Here is a 23,783-nt window from a genome sequence, read left to right on the forward strand (position 1 = left end):
AAGTTACTCTTGAGGTGGCCGGCTAGCCATGGGATGAGAAGCAACAGTCAGTGTTTGTTAACTTGGGGTTCCTGAGAATGGATAAAAAATCTAGTCCTGATTGTAATGTGTAAGAGATTTTGATTCTGTGATGGGAAAAGAGTATCCATCTCCACATCTCACTTGTGATGTTTAGGCCTGGTATGTGTGTCTTGAATTCTTGTATCCGTTCCAAAGTTTGCCCCGCTCTGACATTTTTTGTGGCAACCCGATTCGGAGTATTTATATGTTTTATCATCTTGTTGTGAAACAAGTGAAAGAAGTAAGATTTGGGGATTTTCGATCTAGTTTTTTTTTAAAATTTTTTTAATAGGAGGGTTCTTGTAGAGATTTTTTGGAGTTTTTAAGAGATCCCCACTATACTTTTCTTCCATTACATAGTGAATCTCAACTTTGTTCATAGATGTAATATATCATATTGGTGTCTGAACCACGTTAAATCTCTATGTTATCTTTACTTTCTCTTGTTTTCTTCATGTTTCTGGGTGTTTGCGTTAACGAGGCCTTCTCATTTGATGGGTATTGTTTGTAACCTTAACTCTTTATCTTATTGTCTGTCTTGCAAAAGATTGCTAACATGCATTTGGAACTACAACATTAAGTTGCTGATTAGCATGGTCAGCCTTTGGATTCGATGCCAATGAAGTGAAGAGACACCAAACATACAAGGATCTTTATCCTCTCAGTTTCTCTACCCGGTACAGTTGATACAGTTCCTCTCATAAGGGGCAAAAATGATCACCTTATCCCCTGCCCGGATGGAATCCAATCCCCTCTTATTAGAGGCACTAGAGAACTGTACCGAGCAGAAAACCACCTAAGAGGATAATTTTGCACCATACAAATACAATGCCAAGGCTGGGAGATTTGAGGATTTCCGGAGTCCATTATTGTTTTACAATTGGTTCTTATAATTACTTTAAAAAGCATGCATAGACTACCGTTAGGCTGCCCTGCTTTGGCCCAGGTCATTGGATTGACTTTTGTTTTATGACTTTGACGTTCCTTTTGGCATGGAATTTTGATGGGGGGATGGAGCCAATTAAGAGGTTGAAACGCAAGGCGAAGTGGAACAAGAACATTATAAAACCATAAGTTGAATTCCTACCGCTGATGATGCCTTTTGACTGATAAGTCTTAATTTCTACTATTTTTGTATAAGATTGTTGCTAAAGTTTTCGTTAATATCGAAGCATCTCTTTTCTAATACTACGCTGCTTTTAAACTTTTACATCTCCTTCTACTCTCATGTTTTTAAATACCTAGATTGTCCTTCCTTTTCACCTAAGTGACCCTGCTAATCTATTTAACCCATCATTCATCTTCTACTTTTTATTATTTTTGTTATTAAAATAGTAAAAAATGAAAGCACCCACCCGCTTCTTCTCTCTCCCCTTTTTTTATTTCATTTCTTTTTTTTTTTTGAAAAAATTTCTTAGATCCATTAAATAAAAATGAAAATTACAAAATAAGTAGGCTTCAAATTAGCTTTATATCCACTATTTACCATTGCAAAAAGATTTACTTAATCCACAATCCCTTAAAACTATCATTGTCAATTTGTGTTTTAGAATCCAAATCTTGATCCTTAGAGTATGGTTTTGTTTTCTTGGGTATGGGTCTTACAGGAGACAAGGTAGAGGCCACAGTCCGAGGACTTCTCCAAGGAATCGTAGGGGCAAGAAGGTTGGGGTTTTCTTTTTTTAGCCTATCCCCCTGAATGAGAGTCCAATTACATACACTTACTATGTTTGATCTAAATTTGATCTAGAAACTTCAAAATCTTCCTTTAATAAATGAAGTGTCGTAGAAGTGAAGATTAGTTTTTTATCATTCAATGAGCGTCTTGTATTTCATAGAAATTGGGTTAACACTTGAAGGTTTGGATGGATTCTCGGCAGGTGATGAGTTTTTTCTCTGGGGTTGAAGTAGCAACATGGCCGGCCATGGGGTTGTTTCCCTTTTTGGTTTTATTTGAGGTGGATATGTTGATATTTATTGTCTATTGAAACAGTTGTTTGGACTAGTTGTATGAATGATTGTTTTTTTCTTGTTAAGCTCGGCCGGGTTTTTGAAAACCTATGTCTAGGGTAGCCCCGAGGTGGGTTGAGATATCTGATCCTTGTCTTGTTTTTATCAATTTAATATATGTTTTTATATAAATTGAAAAAAATATTTTTAAAACTTTTTGGCAAAAAGACACTTCTACACCCTTATTTTGAGGAGGAGAGCTAGAGATAGACGCATGGGAGTATTGGCGTAAGCCACAATCTCATACAGAAAACTACTTCCCTAAAATTTATTTATGGGGAAAATATTGCACACATCGTCAGCCCCAAATTTCCTTTCATCGCATTCTCTCTCTTCCGTTCTTTGCCCCTTATTTTATGAGCCGTGCTCACAACCTCCATTGGCTGCACTTTGAAAGAGCAGTCTACAATAGCAGCACGGCGATTCTCTCCCCATATTTATGTACTAAATCAATGATGAATATTCAATGTATATGTATGGTAAATTTGTATGTTACCAAGATGGTTACAACAAATTTTGTAACCTCTCTTTTCTAACCCTTGTCTCCCTCTTTTTGTATTATTTAAAAATTTTTTTGATAAAAAGAAATAACCTTAATTAAAGAGGAAAGAGATTACATCAGAGTTTATAAAGGTCTTTTGGTTACTGGTCCTTCATGAGCTGTCACGACTAGTTGTATGTTCTTGAGATAACCACTTCATTAGATCCAAGCAATCAGACTCAGACAAAAATATTGAGTCAATAAAAATCCGGACTGACTCAAAAATGGTATGGTCATTTCTTAAACCTCGGCTAGTCTTCAAGACTACTAATCAGGTTTCATGTTGTTCTGACTTGATTTGGGTGATTCCCTTGAGTAAAGAACCTAGTTTTCCAACTATGCGTATAACTATACTTTCCTCAACTTGCTGTCGTAATTTCTTAACAAATGGAGAATGTTAAAAAAAATATTCATTAATTTTGATTAAGACCATTTGAATTAATAGTCAACCATTCACACAGGTTATCCTGTTTGCTAATACTGTTCCTACATTGATTCCTACAATAACTTCCAACCCAATTTTCTAAGCTCTATATCTCCTTAAGAGGTAATTAGGGCCACAATTGGTAACACTTTGGTTAGGAGTGCAAGTTGGGCCCTATTGGCCCAATCCCGCCTTGAACCCGAATAGGGTCATGGCTGAGATACCTTGGTTCTAAGGGCGGGTCAGGACTGGGAATCTAGTCGGGCCAGGGTTGAGGCCTTGGGCTAAGCCTGATCCGATCAGGCCTAACACTGTCTTTTTCTTCTATGTTACCTTGGTTCAGCCCAGCTCGGCTGTATCTTCTTCTTCTTGTTCCTCCTATTCTTTCTTCCTCTTCTTCTCGCTGGCCTGGCCTAGCCCTTGCATCTCCCTTCCCCCTCCCCATGATCAAGGCCAATCAAAGTCAACCCTACCCGACCTTGAGGGTTGGATTTTTTTCAGACCCTGAGTCATGGTCGGATTAGGCCTGGGCCCAACTAAGGGGACTCAAGATTAGGCTGGAGTTTTAAAAAGCCCAACCCAAACTTTCGCATTGTATCTTGTGGTTTTTTTCTTCACGAGAGCCAAAGAAGTGGGAAAAAGGTTTAACAGTACTGTTCAATTTTTGTAGTCCCCCGAAGTGAGATAGGCTTCAGAATAGAAATATAGAAGCATTTTAAAAATGTTTTTTCACTCGTAAGAGCAATTGATCTCTCATGATAAATCACACCCATGGCGGGAGCTGGAGGGTCTAGAGCTCGAACCCTCACCCCCCCCCCCCTTCCTCCCTCAAAAAAAAAAGAAAAGGGTGAGATCCACCTATGAATTGATCAACTCACCCATGTTTTGGACCCTCCAACTTCCGCCACGGCTAGAGAAAATCCTTTTCCAGAGGGTAATAGCCCAATAATGAATATTGCTAGATATTAATGAATAATAAACTTGTGGGTAACTTATTCCCAAATCAAATTCTGATAAATCTTCCATGTGGTAGATATCAAGGGGGGTGGGGGTCCAAAAAAATCCATTCCCATTATAAAACCTTCACTAACTCCTCACCTTCACAACTCTACTTTAGATCAAGAACCAAATAAATTTTTTTTTAAAAGGGTCAAAGTACCAAATAATTGAGCTACATGTGAAAGTGAGAGTGGTGACTTTGATTCCAAAAAAAAAGAATCTTGTGCCCCACGTTTGCATTATCCCCAATGTACTACACAATGCGTGAAGAACATGAAGTTAATGCTTACCTAATTTCAAAACCAAAAACCAACCAATAGGCAAGGGACGAGTGATAAGGTATTAAAATTTTCTTTTTCCAAAACGTGTTATATAAGTTATAAAACTATTGAAAAACCAAAATTAAAATTAATCTAATCTTATCCCTAATTACCTTCTCGAGGAGTCACATGCTTATACCGTATTCCTCTATTTTGATTTTGACCAGTTTCGTCTGATTTCCGTCACCCAAACCAAATCAAACCAAACCCTATAGTTTGAAATTTGAATCACTTTTCCCACTTCTTTTTCCATTCTAAGAAATGTGTTGGCATCAAAAGTCAGAAGCATCATACAAAAGTTGTTTCACGTCAAGAAAATAGAGATTTAATTCAACAATAATAAGCGCAGTACTTGAATTATGCAAGCTAATCATGAAAGATGACTTTGAGAGCACAATTTCACCGCTAATTTTTTATCTAGATGTTTCTTAAGTGTTAAAGATAATTGTATTATGTCACATGCTAGTAAATACGGATATAGTTTTTTTTATTTAATTAATGTATTTCTGATCATATAGCATTTGGACCAGTGCAAGGGTCAATGACAACACATACAAGGGTGTCAATATAGATGCGATTTTTTATGTCATAAGGGTAACGTAGTACTTTTACATACTCCTACGTCTGAGCATAAAAACCATGTAATTCAAACCGAAACTAAAACCAACATTAAACCCGGACCAAATAAACCAAACTAAACCAAATAAAATTCAATTAGATTTGAGTATTGGATTTCAGAACTGATTTGGTTCTCAATTCGATTCTAGATCTAGCATAGGATTGAAACCAAACCAAATTTGATTATTTGTATATAAAATATATTATTATATTATAATATTAATATACTATATAGTAAATTAATACATTATAATACTAATATATATATATTACTAATGTTACAAACCGTTCCCACTTTCGTGGCTCGCAAGAATCAATAATATTTGTTTTCGAAATGATCAGGGTATTTTGGCAAATTCAAAAGTAAGAAACAAGTTTTATGGTATTACGAAAACACCCTCACAAGTTGCAGCCTTACTTCCCGACACCACAGGACATGATGACGTGGTTATGTGTCACTGGCTAATTATAATTAGCCCCCACAATTTTCTTGCTTCCTTGCTTTTCGTGCCGCGTTTGACGGGACCATGGATTTTCGAAACGGGGTCGGTGGGCGGGCTGATGGTATAGACTATAGACCCGTAACGTCCCTAAGAAAGAGCATGGAGAAAGAAAGATCACTGAATCTAGAGCTCGGTGATGTCACCATTGACGTGCAGTTTAACGGGTGAGGATGATGGATCATAAATCATGAATCATGTAACATGTAATAGATAATGATCATGTAACAGATGATCTATTGGGGACTTAATCTACAGTCAACCCCATTTAAGTAAAATTATTTTTTCCGACCCGACCGGTCCATCGGTTTTGGCGAAAAAAAAAAGTATTTTAAATGGGTCCCACTTCTGAGTAACCTCACGATCCCCGTAACTATAAACCAGTAATTCCCAACGAAAACGGAGGCGAAACTTTGGTGTTACCCAACGGCCCTACACCTAATAAACTATCACGTGTCATCATTTCATTGGATATGAAGAGTACATATTACCCAGAGTGGGACATGCCGTAGGAGAGTTATAACATTCCAGCGCAACATCGGAATTCAAAAATGGGTCCCACTTTTCTCTCTCTCCTTTTGGTATTCTTTTTATGAATCATCCAAAAGTACCAGAAGCGTCTTATCTCAACAAAAAAAAAAATAAAGGCCCTAATAGAGATTTGGAATTCTCTGCTGCTAATTTTGACTTTTCAACTTTATCCACTTTCAAACTAAAAAAAACAAAATAAATAAAAAGGGGAAAAAAACAAAAGAAGTCTTCTTTCATGGAAGAATCAGAATTCTTTGTACACTCAACGTCGTTCTTCATAAACCCTAGCCTTCTTTTTTTCGTACTCCTCATCGGTGTTTTGTATTGTCGAAATTTCGTTTTGCTTTAAATTTCGAAGAAGAAGAAGAGACAGAGTAGTTGAAGGAGAGAATAGAGCAACAATGGTGGTATTGTCATCGAAAGGACGTGAAGAAGAAAGAGGAGCGATTGTAATGACAAAGGTGGTGGAAGTAAGAGAAGAGGAAGAGGGTGTCTTGGTTCCTCCTTCGAATTTCTCTATGGTTGAAAGAGGGATCTATAGATCTGGTTGCCCTAATGAATCTAATTTTGGTTTCCTCGAATCCCTAAATCTTCGATCAATCATGTAATTCTATTATTTGGATTCACCATTGTTCTTAATCTTGTTTCTTTTTCTTTTTCTTTTTTATTTTGAGGTACTAGTTCGGAACTGATATGGTTTTTTTGGGTGAATGTAATTTTTGAACAGATACTTGTGTCCTGAACCATACCCTGAAGTTAACTCTGAATTTCTTCGAAGTCAGAATATCAAGCTTTTCCAATTTGGGATTGACGGAAACAAGGTAATTTTCTCTCCTCTTGCATTTTTTTTTCTTCTTGTTCTTGTTTTGTGGATTGTAGTATTTGGGGAACATTATTTCGGATGTTACTCTTTCTTTGCGAGGATTGAATTGCTTGCTTGATTGATTGATTGTTCATTTGCTCTTAATCTAACTTCTAATCTGAAAGATTTTTTCCGGAAGAAATTAACTTTTTAAGTCTACAACCGTTTTATTCGAAGGAACAGAGGAAAGTACATGGAAGAAAGAACCAGAAAAACCAATTTTTTGAGATCAAGAAATTGTATTGGTTTATCTATAATACGGAATTTAAATGAGAAAGATAATCAAACCGATCATGAATCAAACTCACAAGATTGTGATTAATTAATCTGGTCATTTGACCCCTTTTACTTTAGAAGTAGGGAATCCAAATTTAGGTGGTTTTTCTTCAGATTTCTAATGAAAACTAGATAATTTATTTTAGTAAAAAGTCTTATGCTTACATCTTCTCTTCATTTATTGCAGCCCATTATTAAAGCTTTTAAATTGTTAACTGTTTTTTTTTTTTTTTTTGGGTGGGGGGCGGGGGGCGCTAGACCAGACAATTAAACTAGATCTATTTGGTGATTTTCAACTCTTTACTGGTAGATACTTGAATGGAAAATTGGGAGTCAAATGATCTGGGTCTTGGAAATAAATAGAAAAAGATTGTATTTAGGGTGATTATAGGATGAGCAGATGTTAAGAAGTACATTTCTAAATTTCAAAAATTCAGTAACTTCTCATTTGGCATCACTAGTGACTGATCTGAATTGCAATGACATTCTCTCTATAAATTAGATGGACAAATGAAAATAAGTCAGCAACTGGTTTGTTTGTCCACTCCTTTTCCTCTTTGTGCATGATGATTTATCTCTATTTATGACTATTTTGGATCTGCAGGAGCCTTTTGTGACTAATCCCAAGGATGCCATCACGGAAGCACTGAAGGTCCTACTTGGTACTGATAATCACTAACTTTTCGAATCACCAACTTTGTTTCAGCTAATTAAATTCCTCTTTGTTTAACATTATTTTCTGTTTCCTTGCTTTTTCAGATGTTCGGAATCATCCAGTTCTGATCCATTGCAAACGTGGAAAGGTATCGCACATACTTGACAACCCAACAATTACTTGAAATAAAAACATGTATTATTAGTGTGTAAAGAATTGGTAGTGACTCCAGACTTGACTTGCAAATTAGTTTTACCTGGATTGAGCGTGAGTTTTCCTAAAAAGCTCATGGAGTATGGCAGAGTGCATATTTACCATGGTTACAAGAACAGAAATCGGAAACACTCAAAACACCCTCTAATTTGATGGTTAGGTATTTTCTTTTTTTTGGGAGGGGGGAGAGTAGCAGAATATGGTGGGATCACATTGCCCATTTACCATACTGAGATTTGGTATGCAAAGAACCATGGTCCATGAAAATGTCTGGATCACCTTTAACTGCATTTTCCATGACACGGCCAGTCTTTTAGTTCATGATGACTGATGTTTAAGATATCCTGCTTACAACGATTCTTGTTATGAACCACTTAAATAGTTGCTCACTTGTTTGCTACATTTAGTGCTCCCATTAACTTGCTTCACAATTCACATTGTGAACTTCTTGTCCATAATTTCTAAAATTTTACTGTGCACCTAGATTTCAAATTCTCTATGTAGTATTCTCATTAGAATCTTTTAATGTGAAATTGCTGCAGCATCGGACAGGTTCCCTTGTGGGTTGCTTGAGGAAACTCCAGAATTGGTGCTTGTCTTCGGTGTTTGAAGAGTACCAGCGGTTTGCTGGTGTCAAAGCCAGGGTATCAGATATGAGGTTCATCGAGATGTTTGATGTCTCATCTTTAAGACATTGTCTCTACAGCATCATCTACCGTTACCAGGGGTATGGGATGCACAATAGACGCCTTGTTTACCCAGGGGACAACTTACAGAAACCACAGTTAACTTCCAGTTGAATTGAATTGGATAGCCTTTCTGCATTTGCAGAAGTTGCATATAACTTTCACATAGCAAGAAACAGATACTTTCTCAGGATTTCTCCTAATTTGCTCTTGAGAGCCTATAACTCCACTTCACTCTTTCTTTTTCTCCATTTTTTCTTTACATGAAACGTTGGTTCAAAATTTTTGCCAACCAGCGTTATAATTGACTTTATACATTTGTAAATGGGCATAGAAATTGTGAAGTACTTTTTTTTTTCTTTGGGAAGCATATGTTTCTTACTAGTTAGTACCTTACACAAGGAGCCATTCTTTGTTTTTTTCCTGAAAATGCCTCCTTGGTGGGAATATGTAATACCAATTGTACCGTACTTTACTCAGAGGTAGTATAGAAAGTAGAAACAGGGGCGAGGAAGGTGGGAATCTTGTCTGTAATTTATTTGTATATTTCGTTTCCTTGTGGCAGAAATTTGGATTTCGTTTCCTGTTCTTTGTTTTTTTATTCAAATGGTAAACTTATTATTTGGAAGAAAGTTCTCGGGGGGGGGGGGTGTACCCACCCCGCACACGGGGGCGAAATGACCGCCCTGCTCCCTATGAAAGGCGGAAATCCCACCCCCATGATGCCACAGCATTAGAACAATAAAACTGCAAGTAATTTCCAATCACATCTCTGCTTCAAGAAATCACTCTACCATTCCTTCCTTGAAATCCCATTCTTGCAGTAGATCCATTGCAAGCTGAAAACCTTTTAATTCTTGCTTCAGCTTGCAATGGATTGCCACCTAGAATTAACAAAATATCATACTAACCAGATGAACCAGAGGAATAGTAACTATCATCAGTGATAATTATAGTTAAATTGTTAGGATTACTCATCATAATCACATCAAACCAGATAATTGAGTCTAACACCAGAGAATCATTATATGTGAGGATTGTTGGTCTTGCAAATTAGGTGAGAATGGATGATTAGACATGGATTCAGCACTGCAAGTGTAAAACTGATTTAAAATTACCTCTGGATTCCATTTCATACCTTACATTATCAAATAGTTTCTTGCTTGCCAAATTAAGTAAGTTAAAAGGGTACCATTATAAGCCAATTTTTTTTCCATCCTTTGACAAGGTAGGGGACAATAACACCTTTGTAATTAAGGCTTTGCAAGAGTTTGCTTGTATCATCTTGAAATCTTAACCCCAAAAAAGTCAGTTACCCATATATGTTAGCATGCATACCGGATAGCTCAGGTTGCCGCAAAATTTCTGGATAGACGTGCAACTTGGCTAGTCTAGGTTGGATTTTTTCAAAACCCCAGTCCAACCCTAGGTCCAGACTTGGTCCAGTCAGAGGACGGGCTGGGATATCCCAACCTAGGCCCAGCCCTGTCAGGCTCAGCTCAACCCAACACAACCCAACCCGGCTTTAAGGCCTGAAGTTAGGTCGGTTGGCACTAGCTGACCCCTGTTTTGTCCATTTGATAAGATACTTGGAAGGAGCTCAATATTAGAGATTTTGAGCTCTTTCATTCCATCCTTCTACTCGAGAACCTTGCCAAGTTGTAGATCTTTTTTTAATAAAAGGGCATACCCAATGCACAAGGCTCCCGTCACTGCAGGGCCTGGGTAGGATCATAATGTACGTAGCTTTACCCCCATTATGAGAAGAGACTATTTCCGGACTCGAACCCAGCTAGAGCTAGATCGAAATGGAGCAACCTCAAGTTATAGATCTCTTTAAATTTCTTCTTAGCTTAGTTTTAATAATGGAGGTGAGACAAGAAAGATAAAGAAGAGGGGGGGGGGGGGTGTAGAAGGAGGAGAGGATCATATTTGAAGCTAATGGGATGGCGTTGGGATTATGTTAAAGCATAATGGGAAAGGGTTGAAATTTTGGAAAAAAAATGGAGGGCAATTTTGGAACCTTATATATGATATTCATAATTTTATATATATTTGTATGGGAACCGTTCTCTGCATGGGAGTGCAAGGGCAAGGCAACATGCGTGCGGCAGCCAATGAGAACGTGCACTGGCACATTGAGGGTGGAATTGTGCCATTCATGGGGTGGGCGGTCATTTCTGCCCCCCATTGTGTTCGGGCGTGGCCCCTGTGTCCCATGCAGGGAACTTTTATCCTATTTGTATATATAGGATTGGGTCAGGCTTGGGGTCTGCCTGGATCTCAGCCTAAAGCCTAAGCCCGATTCGGCACGAGTTTGGGCCTAAAAATCTCAACCCGACCCAGCCTGCGGGTTGAATAGCCTGGGCCAGGCCCTGATTTTTCTATTCCTTTCAAACACAAGTCCACTTTTCATGTTCCGCAATGTATACCACTTAATCTTATTATCACCAATAGATGGGACCCATTAACAGAGGATTGATGACCATGGATATGATTTATTTCGTCTATGCTTGTTTGGCAATAAATGAATAGAAAAGAAAGAAAATGAATAGTTAAAAAAAATTTAATTTCCTTGCAAAATTTTATAATAATGAAAAAAAGAAAAAAAGAAAAAAACAAATTTAACCATTTACCAGAAGATTTCAATTTTGAAAGAATGAAATTCTTTGGGCAAAAGTTTCCATGGTGGCAGAATTTCAGCCTAATTCCCTTTTTTATTTTTTTTAGTTTTTTATTTCCTTCATCAAAAAACAACTAGAAAAGCTGACTATTCCAACTTTTTTCATATTATTTTCTATTCATTTCTTGCCAAACATAAATGGCCTTAGTTCCAAAAAAGGAAACAAGAACCACTACACCTACCTATCAGGGGAAGGAGAGGGAAGAGGTTGTAAAAAGAAAGAAACAAGTGCCAAACTTATTTGTTGATTGGGCTGTAACCTATCCAAGCTAATTATATTATAGATATAAATTGGAATCAATGTCATTCTTAGAAGCAATTTCCCAAAACCTTTGAAAAGATTTGATACAAAATATGAAGAACATTGCTTGCAATTGCATACAAGAGAAAAACTTGACAACTAAGGGTAGATTTTATTATCATCAAATAATAAGAAACATGTTACAAGTTAAAACCTTAGAACATTTCCATCCTCTGTGGAACTGGTGTCTTGATAACACGTAGTATCTGCACCACTTCTGCCATGGATGGCCTACTTGAAGGTATTTGAGAGGTACATACCAAACCCAGCTTTAGAACTGGCAAGACTTCCTCCTCTGGGTAATCAGTCATGCTTGGATCAACACAATCAAGTGCATTCCCTTGCTCAAGCAGTACCCTCACATGATCACTCAGTATCACCACATCATCTTCTCCATATTCCACTGGCCTTCTTCCTGTCACAAGCTCTAAGATCATCACTCCATAGCCATAGATGTCACATTTCTCATTAACCCTTAGACTCTGGCATGCTAATTCTGGTGCAACATAACCCAATGCACTCTGAAACCTGCTACTTATCACATGTTTGTCAAGCTTGGTGAGAAGCCTTGCCAACCCAAAATCTGAAATCTTTGGGTTGTAGTTCTCATCAAGCATGATATTGCTTGGTTTTAGATTGTAGTGGATGATTGGTGGGTGGAAAGATTGGTGTAAGTAAGCAAGTCCTTTCGCTGTTCCGAGTATAATCTTGAATCGGTTAGCCCATGAAAGAGGAGGGGTGGATGATGCAGACCTTTCATGAAGTATGGAGTGTAAGCTACCATTGGGAGCATAATCAGACATCAGAAGCTGATACTGAGGAGACCAGTAATATCCTTTCAGTGTAACAAGATTTGGGTGCCTTGCATTTCCTAAGATTCGAACTTCTCTGTCGAAATCATCTGGGCATTGGAGTATGTTAGATGTTGTGAGCTTCTTAATGGCTACAATTCTACCTTCACCTAGGGAAGCCTTGTAGACTGTTCCAAAGACTCCATTTCCAATCTCACAAGCCTTGTTAAGTAGGGATTCTGGATTGTTCACCCATTCTTCTGATGATTTTAAACCAAACAGAGTAAACCTCACTGTGGCAGAACTCCCAGATCTTTGAGAGCTTGAGCACATACTCTCCAAGGCAGTATCGACAAATGACAGATTTTTGCGTGCGGAAGCATTGAGTAGGCTTACCACTAAAACTCCAATTACGATCGAAATAGCAGCAACAATTGCAATAATTGTAGGAAAACGGAGGAATTTTCTGTCCCGGATTCTTGAAGAATTAGAGGATTCAGGAAGAGTGTTGTTACTGTTCATTGGAATGTTATAGGCAAATGGATTAAAGACTAATGGCTTTGAGGCATTCATCTTACAGGGTCCTTTCAACAAGGGTGAACAGATGCCCAAATTCCCCTGTAAAGCACTTTGGTCTAAGTTCTGAAATATTGCTCCCATAGGAAGCCTTCCTTCAAGCCTGTTATAGGAAATATTTACTGCAAGAAGATTGTCCAACCTACCAAGCTCCAGTGGTATTTCGCCACTTAACTCGTTGAATTCCAATTTGAGAATTGCGAGCTTATTCAACTTTGAAATTGCTTTTGGGATGGAACCATTCAAGTGGTTATGCGACAAGCTCCTGCAAGGAAGATAAGCACTGGTTGGTATTTCTCCAATAGAGGCAGAACAAAACAGAGTATAAGTATTGGTCATGACAGTAAAACTTACAGCAATGTAAGAGATGAACAGTTCCCAATCTCTTCTGGTATTGGGCCACTCAATGAATTTCCATCTAGTTGCAGGATTGAAAGACCATTGGAGCTGCATAAATCCTCTGGGATCGACCCATGTATAGCGTTGTTCCGTAGATCAAGCACTTTTAGATTTTGGAAAAGCTCAAGTTTAGGAGGCAAACTTGATTGTACATAATTCCAAGATAAATTCAAGTATTTCAAGTTGGAGAAGAGACCCATCTCAGCTGGAATATCTCCTCTCAGCTTATTGTTTGACAGATCCAATATCTGGAGAGAATCAAAAAGTGGACTTGAACCAGGTGGGATTGAACCATCAAACCCATTCTTCGAAAGGTCGATTTCTTTCAAACCCAGATCGAACAGACCTTGTGGTATGCTACCATTGAAGCCATTACCCCTCAAACGAAGCACAGAAAGCTTAGAACAGTAAGCTAGTGATACAGGGACCTCTCCTGTGAGTTGATTATCTGATAGAATCAAATAATTCAACTGTTTCAAATCACCAATTGATTCCGGAAGGTATCCAGAAAAGCTATTGCCTGCGAAGTCCAAGAACTCCAAATGGCTCATATCACCAATCCAATAAGGAAAATTTCCTGTCATCATGTTATTTGATAATTTGAGAAAGCTCAGGAAATTAAGGCTCTGCAAGGAATTGGGTAGAGCGCCTGTGAACAAGTTATCACTGAAATCTAATCGAGACAAATGGGGGCAAAATCCAATATTGGAGGGTAAGGAGTCAGAGAAGCGATTCCCCTGTAAGTAAAGCTCTTTCAAGTTATGTAGAGCTGAGACCCCATCAGGAACAGAACCAGAGAAGGAATTGTGAGAAAGATCCAAGATTCTAAGCCTTGTCAATGACCAAATCCCATTAACAAAACTTGGGTTCCCCGAAAGATGATTGTTTGACAGATTTAGAAAAGCCAAAGAGGAACATTGGAACAGAGAACTTGGAATGGGCCCTTCCAAGAAATTACCAGCAAAGGAAACAAATCGAAGAGATGAGAGATTATCAAACAGCTTGTCAGGGATTGGCCCAGATAGAGAATTCTCTGAAAAGTCCAGAAATTTCAAACCAACCATAGAAGCTAGTTCAATGGGAATGATACCAGAAAGACTGTTGTGGCTGAGATTCAACCTATTGAGACTGGAAACACTTGAAAGCTCAGGACTGATATTGCCTGTGAAGTTGTTATGCGACAGAGACAATACTTGCAAGCTCTGCAACTTCTCAAGTCCTCTTCCAATCTTTCCAGATAAGCCCAAGTTATCAAGTGACACTTGGGTGACACGACCGGTGACAGGATTGCATTGTACATGCTGCCAAGAACATGGGCTGTTGTCATCCTCGCTCCAGGAGTTGAAAGCCGAAGATGGGTCGTAAAGGTCTGATTTGAAGACGATTAGACCCAATACATCGTCGTTGAGTTGCAGAGTGGAGTCGCTGATGCAGAAGCAACGTCGGAGAGAAGCAATGGATACCCATGAGAGCCATAACAGTTTGAGGAGATGGGTCACCTTCATCTTCTTCTTTTCTTCACTCTCTCTCTCTCTCTACAATATAAGAGTTAATCCGCCATGGCTGAAGCAGGACGAGCAGCAGTCAACAAGACTGATTTTCACGTTAGCAGGGGGTAAATGTGAACAGGAAGAGGTAGAGGGTGAGAGACCAGTGAGATTACAAAACCACAAGTGTTAGTGGTGGAAGTAATAGTGACAGAGTTTCACCTTCCAAACAAAAAATTGGTGAGAGAGAGTGTCGCATTGGCCAGCCTCATTGTATGGATGGTTCCATTTGGAGACAAAACAAATGACATTAATGAGTGGGCCCCACAAGCCAATAACATTACAGGTAGCCTATTTGGTTAGTGATCTGGACCGTTCATTGGTGCTAAATCCAAGAGTTAAATTGGCCACAGGAGGTGAATTGGTTTTTCTTTGAAAGATGAAAAACTATTAATTTTTAGGGTAAATTACACATCATCCTCTGGTTTTCAAACGTAACTCAAATCATTCCCTAGTTTTTGAAAAAGGAAGGGCATGTCACTTTGATCAATAAAAATTAATGAAAACAAGTTATGAACATGTAAAGGGGAGAGGGAGAGAGATCTCTTTAATTGAATATTAAATGATTAATCTTACAGATTTATTCTAAATTGAATCTAATTTTCATAATCCAGCAATACTACGTACTTATGTTGGGGGTACGATATCTTGTATTTCATCATTTATTTAAGTGGACTGATTTTGAAGGGCGGTTAAGAAGCTATAGGGGCCAAAGGCTCTGAGGCCTTGTGGCCTGGAGGAATGGGCCCACATTGCGTGTTAATCTACATTATTGACGGGGCCTGGACGAACTAGTGAGTCCATGCAAGGGTTTGATGGATGCTAGTCGTTGAGATATTTTCTTAGGATTATATGGGTATTTTGGTAAATTTCCTATATAGGGTTTTTGTTCTATATTTATAGTTAGATTTCTCTCGAAAACCAAAATCAAAATGAGGAAGAAAGAGATATCATGATGTAAGTCCATTAATCCTTGTACTGCCGCCGACTTTCTTTGTATGAAATCTAAGAGAGGTATGAGGACAAGCGGCCATAATCCTATTCTCATGAAACAGATCTCATCACACCATGGACGTAGGCAATCTTACCTAATCATGTAAATCGATATATTCAATTGTGTAATTGTTTATATGCGATTTCCATTTTTTAGGTTCACGTGTTTCTACAACTTACCTCTTTTGTTTTTTTGGTAGATTTCTATAACTTACTTTGAAATTAAATTAATATGACTGAAAGAAAGAAACATACACATGTTTGATCAATAGAAATTGATTTACTAACAACACAAAAGGGGCGTCGGGTTTTTTTTTTTTTTTTGGGGGGGGGGGGGGGAGGGGAAGAGTTGATATTTAATTGCATTAAATTAAATTCAATTTAGCTAACTCAATGGACAAGGATTCTTCGGAAAGTTGTTAGTTAGGAATCTGGATCCTCTACTTCTGCCTGCTAGGTACTATCGTGCGCCCTACACACAGCAAAGTGGTAAAGACCGCCTTACCCCCTTGTTTCCAGAGATCCAAGCTACTTCTCTTCTTCACTTCTTTGCAAGCAACAAGGACGGGGTTAGGAATGTTAGCAACGGTGGAAGCGATATGATACCAAACACATTAAAAAAAAAATTAATGGTAACAGATTCTCGATAAACGCATGTGATAACAAATCAATACTGGAGTCGTAGGTTACTAGAACACATAAGTAGCATGTTCCTCCAAAGGAATGCAGCACGAGGTCACAAAGTTCATTTGATTGCACCCCTCCAATGACAAAAACTCTTTCTTAAGGAAGAAGAAGGCCCTCTTTTGTCTCTCAAGGTCTCTCTCTCTCTTTTCTCTAAGAGAATAATATGTAAAATAATGATTAGTACAATTAGGGTTTGAAACAAGTTTTTCTTAAATAGAAGAAGCTTAAAGATATTACAATCTAACAGACAAGATCGTATCAAGTGGTGTGATCTCAAAGTATAGCCTTAAATTGTCCTTAAATATTGCACAAAAAAACCGACACTACAAAAGGCGTGACCTAAAAACCCCGATGATAAATATTTTCATTATACTTTCTCTATCGCACTACCAACATCCACAATGGACTTACAACCATTATATAAAAATCACCGCTATGAAAATAAATCCATTGCAATCAATCATAGGAGTATCATGACTAATGGCTGGATCAAAAAATTTTGAAAATATTTTTCAAATATATTTAATTTAATATAATAATATAAAAATACTTTTGCAAACTCTTTACAAAATGACACCTAGGCGTAACCTAAAAACCCCTGTGGTGGATATTTTCATTACACTTTCTCCACCACACTACCATCATCCACAATGGACTTATAACCATTGTATAAAAATTACCGCTATAAAAATAAATCCATGCAACCAATCATAGGAGTATCATGACCAGTAATTGGATCAAAAACAATTTGAAAACACTTTTTAAATATATTTAATTTAATATAATAATATAAAAAGCTTTAACGAACTCTTTACAAAATAACTACCTAGGTTTAGGATTTCAAACAGTTACAGTCTGACAATTCACCAACTTGGATGTTCTCCCTTAACGGGCAATGGAAACCTTATTGAGCGTCACCCCATCACCATCCATACTGTGTACACCGAGTGGTAGGTGTATAGTCTATCATATTGGTAGACATCATCAACCATTGACTCACCACAAACACACAAAATATAAATATAACAGTAAGTGCCTCCCAGGTACAAGAAAAAGTAACTATCAGAAATTCCTGTTGCCAAACATACTGGAAGTGAATCATCAGGAATTTTAAATGGATCTATGTTCAACACATCAAAGTGCTCGTATTTATATTTATATTGAATCTTCATTGAGAAATATATAATACGACAACCTTAGAATAGAATGTCCAAGTCTGTCTATAGTTGTAAACAAACCGTAGCAATACTATTTAGGCTCTTGCACAAAATATAACAATTATAACAAGCACATAAAGAAAATGTAATTAATTAATTTAATTTAATTAAATTGGATTTGATAGACACACATCGAATGCAATAAATCAACAAAAAAGTGGCTAAGGAAGCGGAGAAGGCTAGTCATATGCTTACAATGGTCGACGTTGATAATTTTGGGCTTGCAAGATGCAAGTAGATTTGCTTTTAGCTACTAACATTCTCATTTTTTTTGCGGGGTGGGGGGGGGGGAGGGATAATTACATAAATCACACGTCAATCCCAAAAGGTTAACGGACTTTTGGGAAAAGCTCTCATTGAAGATGGACAGTCTATTTTAGGGAATACGATGACGCGTCATGGCTCATACAGTGTGACACTTAAAAGTCCTCTTTGTTTGCTTTGGGAGTATCCAAAACGATGTCAAAAAATTTCGTTTAATCCATTCATTTTGTTTGTTTTAGGAATGAATGGAGAAGGATAACGGAACCAAACATTGATTTTGTTTCCTTTTTCTTGGAATTAATACCAAAAACATTGTTACCAAACGTCAATCCTACTCCAAAAATCATGGAATTAAAAATTTTCATTTGACCTAGAATGTGGAATGGGAGAAAGATTGTTACCAAATGAGACCTTAAAAAGTAAAAACCACATTGAAGGATAAAATTCATGTAAAAACTAAAAAAATAATTTATCTTAAAAATTAATGTTCCATTATGTAAATTTTATATAGTGTCAATTGTCAAGTTTTATTGGCTTAGCTTTGTGGTCCAACTTTTCTTACTTTCATTTGCTAAGCCTCAGTCCACGCAAGAATTCATCACATGGGGGAGAAAAGTACGACAAAGATAAGAAAATAAAAGGGCCCAAAATTTTTGGGTAAAAGGTAAATATATTTGGTATTAAATTCCACACGTTGTTGATCCTAACTATCCAATGGCCAAGATGAGCTGATCAAGACCCGTAATTGGTCCATATTGAATAATTTTACTCAATAACAAATAACAACTACGAGAAGAATCATCATATATAACACAAAATTTCTCCGCTAATTCCTTCTAATTGAGCCTTCTAATCTGTCATTATACCTCGAGAAGTAGAAAGAATTATAATCCCTATTCCACCAAAAATCTTAAGAATCCATTGATAGTTTGAATAGATTCATAAACTGGGTCGATTGATTCATTTTAAAATAGTTTTATATGGTCTTTTGTATTTCTTTTAGGTTGCAAAATATGAAATTTAAAAAAAAAAAAAAAAAACCTTAAAATGTAATTCATTATTCATTCATCCCACAATAGATTGGGATCCAATTGAAACGCCACCCCCATCATGGAGGAGGATATCCAAATAAAAATACAATAAAAATATAGATTTTCCATTATGCATTTTCCTTAAAAAAAATTAACTAAGAGGTTTTCTTCATCACCCTAATTGTGATTTTTTTGGCCAATTTAATTAGATAGGTAACTTGTCTCAAAACTGATAACCACATCAAATTTCACTGGATTTATAGCAAAAGAACAGCTGGATTGATCGATTTGGATCATACTCGATCCATCTAGCATCATTTTGGATCGATGGAAAGCGAGATCGACCTCAACCAATTGCAATTCGACCGATCTGATTCCAATTTTCATGAGGAAGAACAAAAATGGGTAATCAAATTCAATAAAATCCAATCCAATTTACATTTAAGTCTTTGATCCGAGAGGGACTAGACGTTTTGATAGCCTATTAATGGGGTCCAAAATTGGATATTATATGTTTCAAATTCCTAACTTCTAACCCCATATGGGATGGAATATGGCATATTCATGCATCTCCATCTCCCTACATTGCCCTTAACAGCTTAAGGGAGTTCAATCATGTGGACATGCCTCCAAGCCTCAGAGAGCCTTCTTAATCTCATCTTTTAGTCCAATCAAAATTCAAATCTAAGCTGATTGACAGAGACAGAGAGAGAGAGAGAGAGAGAGAGGAGTGGAGGGGGAGGGCATAATCAATTTTGATAGAATCCTTTGGTGAGCAAAGGGGCTAAATCTGTTTGGGTCTTTTGTAGTTTCCTTAATAATCAATATCTGCATTGTCGGTATCCTTGCAATAAGCAATAGGAGAAAGCAATGGAAAATTAGTGGGAGTTGAGGGAGCCATGTGGGGTTGAGTCCTACATGTGAAGGAAGTAATGTGTCCCATGACTTGATATCCACTTTTGTTTAGTGGGTTTTGTTGTAGTAATATCATGCATGAAAAGTCACAAAGTAAAAATTTTTAAACAAAAGAAGAAGAAAATGGTTTTTGGATAGAAAGGAAAGAGACAAGCAGCTTGTCGGAGATGAAGTAAAAGGAAGTTTTGCACGTCTTTTGGAGATGGAGAAGAAGTCTAGATTTTCTTTCTACAGGAACTTCTATTAATTAAATTTTGGCCATTCTTAATTCAAACTATTTTTTGTTACTGATGCTTGCTTGTGTCGGTGATCGTGCATGGTTGGTTCTCCAACCTCTATTTATTTGGGACTTTTTTAGAGTTGGAAGTAGTAGCTTATCATCTTTTGAAGCTTAATTATTAGAAAGTTAATCTTGTATTTTTTCAAGTGTTATTGTTCTTATCTCATTTTTTTAAATAATATTTATTTAATATACTAATAAAACAAAATACTTTTACAAAACAACTATCAAACCCTGGATTTCAACCAATCACAATTCATCAACTTTCTCACTTAGATGTTCTCCTTAGATGGCCGGTACGTAGTAGGATCCTTATGAAGTATAACCCCTATTCACATTCATATATTATGCGTCAAGTGTTCAGTGTAAGTCGATAGATATCAATCATTGGCACACCATAGATGCACAAAATATAAACGAAACAATAAGTATTGTACGATTTTGAATGTGATCGATGCCAATACCTAGCCCATATTGTATCGGTGAAACAGTACAAAATTTTGAATAGCACAAGATATCCTGAGGATACAAAATTTGGAGAGAACTATTGTATCTTTGACTCACACAAGTGGAAAGATTTTTTTACCTTTTTTTCCCAACAGAAAATCTCACCAAAGTCAGTCAGTTAAAAGGTGGGAATGAAAGACTCCAAATCAGTTCTGAACCCTAATTGCTTTTTGAAATGTGTACGTTTTCTACTTTCTTTTTCTGTGAGTACAATTAAGGAGAATTGAAAAGCTGGAACATTCCAACAACATCTAGAGATAGATTTTGAACTTGTTTTTGGTACCAACTCTACCAAACTTCATGAAAATCTCAGAAGACCCACTTTCATGTGTGGAAGAATCCCAACCCCACCCCCCTACAGTAAAAGAAACTTATATTTTTTGTGTTAAATTCTCACTTCCATGAACACATAGTGAAGAAAAAAATAAAAGAGAAATTATTTATTATGTAAACTTTTTGTGACCCCACCTCCAGCTTTCCCTCTATTCTTTTCTCAATTCTTCTAATGTCCTTAGTTCTGTTAGGCATGTGAATTAAAGCCAAAAAAAAGTCCAATAATGAGAGAGAGAGAGAGAGAGAGAGAGAGAGAGAGAGAGAGAGAGAGATCCTTTTCATTCTGATTGAGCAAAACATGGCTTAGGTGTCACGGACACAATAATAGTGAAGAAAAGGTCACATGATCCAAAACCCAGCTTCACGGACTTCCTGTGCATTGGCTCTCCTCCTTGTGTCGTCTTCCAAAAAACATATCATCAAAAGGCCACCTATCCTGAAACGGATTTCCTGTGTCTTCACTTCACTTTCATTACCTCATTCTCCTTTGTTTTGGTGTTTTGGTGTTTTGGTGGGCACCTACATTGTCCTTTTGTTTTCAAACCTTTTGTTTTGGAACTGGAACTGGACCACACTGATTTCAATTTACATATTAATTTGGCAACGATTAAATTTCCCTTCCTCCACCTATAGAGTACGGTTGACCCATCATCTTAGGGTTTAAAAACCCATTTTTAGGTTTTTAGTATATTATTAAAATGTCCTTTAGATACCTCCTCTCGCCTTCTCCCGCCTCACAGTGAATGGGATCTTATTTACTATAAAAAACTCGATCCATTAGAAAATGACTAAGTTCTTCCTCACCATGTTCATCGATATGGTCAGAGATTGTCAAAGGTTAAGGGTAGTTTTTGATTTTGTCGATAGGGATGAAAGTGTAATTCTGATCCAAGAGTCCAATCATGGGATCACTTCACACGTGGAGAAGGGATTCTTCCACCTACTATGGGTGAAGGAAAATTCTGATTAAGCCATTGCATATGATGGTTTGAGGAATTGGTATCGAATCGTCTGATACCGATACCGATTCCGATTTGTATCAATACAACGGTATGGAACAAGGGGAAAATGTAAAAGAAAAAAAATCCGATTTTTTGAAGAATAAGGGGTAAATGTAAATCTATCCGTTCCAGACCGATACCGATCTGGTGATACCAATACCGATTACTAAAACCCTGTTGCAAATTGGCAATGGACTGTACCAGTCCAATTTCAGGATCAAATTAGACATGATCAGTTCACCTTGATCTGTTTTCGCAGTGCAAGCCCTGAATTAACCAGAACTCTCTGAAATGGTGGACTAAGATGGGTTAGATCAATTTTTTTTTCGCTTAAGCCCCTCCCTATTTCGTTAACTGTTTCTATAGCTGTGGAAGTGTGGTACTGTGAGACCTGTAAAGGAACCAGAGTTTGAATTTTCTGGGATGGTGATAGGAACTCCTCCTTCAATGATAATTTCGGTGATGCAAGCCCGAAAATTACTGAGACAGGGATGTCGAGGATTTTTAGTTGCGGTTGTAAATACTGAAGTGAGGGGATCAGTTTTATCTGATGTACCGATTGTAATCCGTATAATTTAGTGAGTTTTAAGAACTTCCAACTTTGCTCTATTTAAGGGTTCATATTGTTGCTCATATAAGCCAATACATATAATCTGACTTCAGTCTTCAACAGTACTCTGTACTTAATCGCAATTTTTCTTTTTCAATTCTAAGTTGAGGTGAGCCCTTCCTCCTCAGGGTAGTCCTTTCCTTCACCTTCAAACCTTAATGATGCAGGCCCAGACCTCATGGCCCAAAACTATTGAGGCCCAAAATTCATGGACTATTGAATAAATTCGAAGGAATTCAAAATTGGGCTTCATTCAAGTCGTTTTGGAACAAGTATATATCCTGCTTGACAGAATTTTAGTTAAGAAAATGGCATCGCAAAAGGGCTGATTAAAATCAAAATAAAATAAGGGAAAGGGATCAACATGTCGTCCACGTGCCGCACGCTAGTAGGTGGCACCAATGGGGCACAGGACAAGGGCATCATACATGAAGGGCAAGGATCATTTCAAAAAGGGAAGAAAGAGAGACACACAGCACCTGTTAGCATTCGGCATGCACAGCCCTTTCCCATAAAACAAACTTGTTTAGAATAATCTAGTGATTGTTAGAAGTGTGTTCATCTAATCGAGATAAATGGTTTAATATTGATCTAATTTGCATGATAATAATGGATGAATGTTGTCGTTAGATTTTAACCTAAAAAGTACTTCACAACTAGGGACATAATTGGGTATTTTGTATATAATTGTTGCACAGCTCAGGAATAGAGATTTTGAGACACAACTGTGAATATTGTTACGTGTGTATTGAACAAAATCACATGAGAATTTTGAATACATTAGTATTTTTTTTTAAAACAAGATTCTGATTGATTCTGGAGAGAGAACTCTGACATGCGTTCAAGCTCGTGCTAGAATTCGGATTGTGAAGATCAAAGATAACAGTTGTGATGGTGATGCAAACAGTACAAACAGATGCCCAATCTCCCTGCTATTTGGTAATCTCTTCCAT

At 37.3% G+C, this 23,783-nt stretch overlaps 2 protein-coding genes across 2 annotated transcripts; one reads left to right on the forward strand and one right to left on the reverse strand.

Annotated features, from left to right (window-relative positions):
* Positions 1-6,370: 6,370 nt before the first annotated feature.
* On the forward strand, positions 6,371-8,961 carry LOC122669897 (tyrosine-protein phosphatase DSP3-like). Its single transcript, XM_043866787.1, has 5 exons — positions 6,371-6,607; positions 6,731-6,824; positions 7,746-7,803; positions 7,901-7,944; positions 8,552-8,961. Exons 1-5 carry the CDS (start codon positions 6,405-6,407, stop codon positions 8,807-8,809), a joined length of 657 nt encoding a protein of 218 aa, XP_043722722.1. The 5' UTR covers positions 6,371-6,404; the 3' UTR covers positions 8,810-8,961.
* Positions 8,962-11,703: 2,742 nt separating this feature from the next.
* On the reverse strand, positions 11,704-15,041 carry LOC122669896 (probably inactive leucine-rich repeat receptor-like protein kinase At3g28040). The gene is made up of 2 exons (XM_043866786.1): positions 13,401-15,041; positions 11,704-13,311 (listed from the first exon to the last, which is right to left on the reverse strand). The coding sequence occupies exons 1-2, from the start codon at positions 14,948-14,950 to the stop codon at positions 11,835-11,837; spliced, it is 3,027 nt and encodes a 1,008-aa protein (XP_043722721.1). The 5' UTR covers positions 14,951-15,041; the 3' UTR covers positions 11,704-11,834.
* Positions 15,042-23,783: the final 8,742 nt, after the last annotated feature.

The sequence above is a fragment of the Telopea speciosissima genome, chromosome 7 (assembly GCF_018873765.1).
Source record: "Telopea speciosissima isolate NSW1024214 ecotype Mountain lineage chromosome 7, Tspe_v1, whole genome shotgun sequence".
Classification (NCBI taxonomy): domain Eukaryota; kingdom Viridiplantae; phylum Streptophyta; class Magnoliopsida; order Proteales; family Proteaceae; genus Telopea; species Telopea speciosissima.